We start from the raw sequence: 5,482 nt of genomic DNA, 5'->3' as shown, positions 1-5,482 counted from the left end.
GCACGTCCTACATGTTAAATGTTGCTGTTGACCAGGGACCCATTGTAAAGCGCTTTGAGCACATTTTAGTGGATATTGCGCTATATAAAAGCTCAATTTAATTTATTTAGGCTTGGGGTAAAAGAAACCCCTGTATGCTACGGATATAGTCGGTGTTAGGGTTGAGTGAGTTAAAAGAAAATTTCAGACAATTTTGGGAAACCCGATTTAGAAGACTGTGTGATAAATCTGTGTTTAAGAATAATACCATTGTTTTGCACAATTACATATTTTCCTTTAAAAGAATACATTTTTTTCAGTCAAAATTACACATTTTCCTTTAAAATTACACATTTTTTTCAGTCAAAATTACACATTTTCTTCAGTTCTGCCATACTCTGAAAAAAAAAAAAGCCATATTTTAAAATTTGGCCAGAAAACTCGTCCTTCAAATATCGATCGATTTAAAAGACCCTCAATTTGGAAAAAAACAACAAACAAAACAAAACTACCAACTCTCAAACCTGAAACTTCGTGAATTGTTAGAATATTAGAATGTTAGAATTCGAGAACTACTCATTTTAATGGCTGGCTAAAAACAGTAACAAAGAGCTGTTGACGTCAATGTCGTCCTATCTTTACTCCTTGTAGGTAATGATGATACCAGAATGAAGCGGTGGTTTACATAATAACAAAAATTAAATTAGCAATGTCCACAAAAAAAATCTGGCAACCTTGGTTGGTGTAAACATTGTGTGCGTCGTGGACTATCAGCCATATTGAGATTTATAGTCCCCAACGGCGGATTGATTTCCTAGTCTATGATTAGTTGCAACGCGATACCAACTGTATCCATCCGCCATTGCAGCAGCCCGCACCGCATTAAAACCGTGATCATATCATTACCCGGGATTAAATAGTTCCCTGGTCTGTAATAAAGATGGCGAATGTATCGCTCCACCCAACGACGATTTAATAATTGTAATCGTGCTATTGAGAGAGAGAGAGAGAGAGAGAGAGAGAGAGAGAGAGAGAGAGAGAGAGAGAGAGAGAGAGAGAATAATAATATGTGATAGAATGATGTATGTATATAGATACAAAAATAGATAGATAGATAGATAGATAGATAGATATAGATAGATAGATAGATAGATAGATAGATAGATAGATAGATAGATAGATAGATAGATAGATAGGTAGATAGATAGATAGACAGGCAGACAGATTGATATATAGATATATAGATAGATAGATAGATTTATAGTTTGATAGATTGATAGATTGAGAGAGAGAGAGAGAGAGAGAGAGAGAGAGAGAGAGAGAGAGAGAGAGAGAGAGAGAGAGATCTTGCGAGAGTTTTCCCGAGGTCCTAATTATATATCTGCGTGGGTATCATCTTTCCTCAAGGAAATGTCAACTTCCCATTCTTGACATTCATATTTTCATGTCAAACTCAATATTTTGACGACAAAGTCGACTCTGATATAAAAGAATAAGAAAAGAGAAGTAGTCCTTTTGTGTCACAACGCCCCTGTGTATATGGATGTCCTACACATGGTTAATGTTATTGTGATATGTGGTCTAGTTGTATGACACTCGCTTTCTGATCGGAAGGTCCTGGGTTCGAGCCTCGCTCGGCACATAGTTGAGTCCTTGGAGAAGGACTCACATTCTCTCACCGTACTCAGGACATTTGTTTTAGTATTGTCTATCATTATTATTATTATTATTATTATTATTATTATTATTATTATTATTATTATTATTATTATTATTATTATTATTATTATTATTATTATTATTATTATTATTATTATTATTATTACTATCATTTTCATTCTCATTATCATCATCATCATTATATTTATCATTTCAATAATTCTTCTTCTCCCTCTTCTGCAGGTCCTAACTCCGCCCAGAGAAGGCGTGGCCGACAGACCTACAGCCGTTACCAAACCCTGGAGCTGGAGAAGGAATTTCAATTCAACCACTACCTCACCCGGAAACGACGTATTGAAATCGCGCATGCCCTGTGCCTGACGGAGCGACAGATCAAAATTTGGTTCCAGAACCGGAGGATGAAGCTGAAGAAAGAGAAAATGGCGATCCACGAACTCAACACGACGTGTAAATCAGAATTCAAAGATGAAGATGACTTAATGTCAGATGATGGCGGTGATTGTAGATGAAGTGGTGATACAATATGATGAAGGTGATGATGATTGAATGGTTATGGTTAGTTGTTCTAGGAAATGTGACCACCATCGGGCAACGAACCCTAAATCTCTAGCCATACCCATGATACACACACGACTTAACTCCTTCCTTCTGATCATTCAAATTACTAGATCACGTGCTCATAGTAATATTATCGTATGACTTCATTATCTACAGATAGTAGTATAATCTGTCGACCCATTTTTTGAGCGCATCCCCTGTTCTCCGGACATTCTCGCCATAACCACTAGAAAGGCTTGTTTGTCAACTGGGCGATGAAGGATAATAATAATAATAATATGGTCTCCCCTGCTCTCAGGACTTGCCTCGTTATAACCATCAATCAAGGTTTGTCAATGGCTGCCAATGAAGACAACATAACCGTGATGTAATGGTCTGTTAATTATCACGTTGTAGTTGTAGTAATCGTATGGCTACACATCCAGCTGCAATCTGTGGACCATTTCTTGAGCCCATCCCCTGCTCTCAGGACTTGCCTCGTTATAACCATCAAGCAAGGCTTGTCAATGGCTGCCAGTGAAGACAACATAACAGTGATGTAATGGTCTGTTAAATATCACGTTGTGGTTGTAGAAGCATCGTGGGGCTACACATCCAACGGGAATCGGTGGACCCACTCCTTCATTGCATCCTACTCTGCTTGCTCTCATAACAACCTCATCGTAACCAAAAAGAAAGGATTGTCAATGGCCAATGTAGGACAACAATAATATAATGGTCTTTTAACCACGCTGTGGTTGTAGAAGCATCGTGGGGCTGCCCATCCAACTGGAATCGGTGGACCCATTTCTTCATTGCATCCCCTGCTCTCAGGACTTGCCTCGTCGTAACCATCAGCAAGGCTTGTCAATCGGAGATGAAGGAAGAAGTCTTCATTTAATCTCCTTGTAGAGACGTATCATTTGGCTGCACCTCCAGCTGCAATCTGTAGACCAACCGTTTCTGAATGAAAAGAATACAACTATATATCAAGTTTTGAACCTGCAGTCATTCATTCGTATTTCGGATTTACAACATAATATGTTCATTGTGTTTTGGAAGCTAACAGTAGACTTGTATATTTCAGTTTTGTGAAATTTATCGACGATAGATGTTATCTGATTACACTTGGATGTACTGTAAAACTAGATTTCAACAAGTTCGGACCCATCAAGAATTCAGTTTTAACGAAAATAATTACATCTCTAGGATGTTACTTTAAAATTGTGGAAGAAAAAAAAAGATAATCAGAAAAAAATAGTATCTTATGATTTTTATCCCCAACTTTTGACATACATTCGAAATTATAATATGTGACTCACCTGAAAATGGTAACATGTCGGAATGACGTCATCGATGTTGATTACTGAATTCATAGTCATTGTGATGAAACCGGGGTAAAATTTAACTATTGTATTGAGTAGGATAACATACGATTCTCACACTCTTGCTTTTTGGAATACCGGACGTGTTTCTGATCGCTGCACAAACTTGTGAGTACGCGTTGGGAACAAAGTTCGAATTCCAAAACGCAAGAGTGTAAGTAATCTTTTATTCTACCCCTCAATCCATTATGATTTCGTCATTTCTGAATAAAAGGCATTTTCAAAAATACTTAGATAATAATTCTCTTTAAGAAATCTAATTTTTAGTGAAATTTTACGCTTGCTAATCTGACGTCGTAACTTATTATTGTAAACTTGATATCATTACGTGTTACTATAATTAAGGGAGAGTGGTCATCATCATCATTGCTTGTCGCTCCAACACCGAACCCACTTTACAGCATCTGTGGAGCAGACTCTTAGGTCATGATCAGTGTAGCTGGGCCCATCTTGGCATTCTTTAAAGATGTGCTCCTTCATCTGCTCTGGTCATCCACATGTACACAAACTGGTCTCAGCCAGCCCCCACTTTTTCATTCTTCCAGCTGGAAAAGGTGTAGAACACGTTTTATAACATACATAACAACGTACATAACGTTTTATACAGCGCATATATACAACATTTCATATTCTTATCAATGTTTTACGATAAAGCGCTTTGAGCACGTTTGGTGGATATTCCGCTTATATTTTAATTGAAAAGAATAAAGATCAAAAATATAAAAAAAAGTGCGGAAGAACTAGAACTACATAATATTAGGGATCGTTTTAATTTGATATTTACTTTACGTAAATATGGAGGCAGCAGAGATGTGGTTTCTTAGAAGGATGTTAAGAATTTCATGGACAGAGAAGAAAAGTAATGAAGAAGTATTGGAGCAAGCTGAAACTAAAAGGTTTTTTAATTCGTACAATAAGAAAAAGACAAATGCAATTTTTAGGGCATCTAAATCGACATAAATGTATTGAACATCTTGCTCTCACAGGAAAGATAGAAGGTAAAAAGAATAAAAGTAGACCAAGAAAAACATAATATTTAAATAGTTTGAACAGCTGGGTGATAAAGAATGAGAAGAGTAATATTAGTTTTTTGGGGTTATCCTGACCAGAGAGATGAACGGCGTACCATGATCACCGATGTCTGGCACAGACTTGGTACTTGAAGAAGAAGAAATATGTTACATACCGACATAATACCAATTTTTAGTCGATGGGTCACTAATAACTAAGGACCTCAACTATGTTATTTCTCATCAAGATTTATCCAAATTTACACCAAGGGGTGATAATTTATCCTACAACAAAATATTTGACCTTTAGAATTAAAATTGTTGGAAAGATATCATTAATCGGTAAAATGTATTTCAGTAAAGCCAAATGCATACTGGAGAAAATGTGTTCTTAACTTTTGCGCTTTTTGATGTTTTTTTTAAAATTGTTTTTTTGTTTGTTTGTTTGTTGTTGTTATGTTTTTTAAAATCTTATTTTTTAAAATTTCCTTTTATAATTTTATTTTTACAAAGGATAATAGGAAAGTCTCATGACATTTTTTTTGTTTTACGCTATAGACAAAATCAGGTTTTCACCAGAACAGAAAGGGTAAAACTTTATATTTTTTAAATGCTATATTTTATTTCACGCCATGTATAATGTGCGCCTATAATTATAGTGTGTGGGACAGGCACTATATACATAAATTACACTTTATTGTTATTATTATTATTATTATTATTATTATATTATTATTATTATTATTATTATTATTATTATTATTATTATTATTATTATATTATTATTATTATTATTATTATTATTATTATTATTATTATTATTATTATATTTTATTATTATTATTATTATTATTATTATTATTATTATTATTATATTATTATTATTATTAT

General features: G+C 34.6%; 1 protein-coding gene across 1 annotated transcript in view; it reads left to right on the top strand.

Moving 5' to 3' along the window:
• LOC144958315 (uncharacterized) overlaps window positions 1–4,609 on the top strand; it is a 72,623-nt gene extending 68,014 nt beyond the window's left edge. The window contains exon 2 of the mRNA XM_078890209.1: window positions 1,882–4,609. Coding sequence (XP_078746335.1) covers window positions 1,882–2,168 — 287 coding nt within the window. The 3' untranslated portion in view covers window positions 2,169–4,609. The remainder of the gene's footprint in view (window positions 1–1,881) is intronic.
• Window positions 4,610–5,482: the final 873 nt, after the last annotated feature.

Source organism: Berghia stephanieae, chromosome 12 (genome assembly GCF_034508935.2).
Source record: "Berghia stephanieae isolate SIO BIC M18660-M18661 chromosome 12, UCSD_Bste_1.3, whole genome shotgun sequence".
NCBI classification, from domain to species: domain Eukaryota; kingdom Metazoa; phylum Mollusca; class Gastropoda; order Nudibranchia; family Aeolidiidae; genus Berghia; species Berghia stephanieae.
Note: the sequence above shows the minus strand (reverse complement) of the source record. Positions and strands in the feature narration are given on the sequence as shown.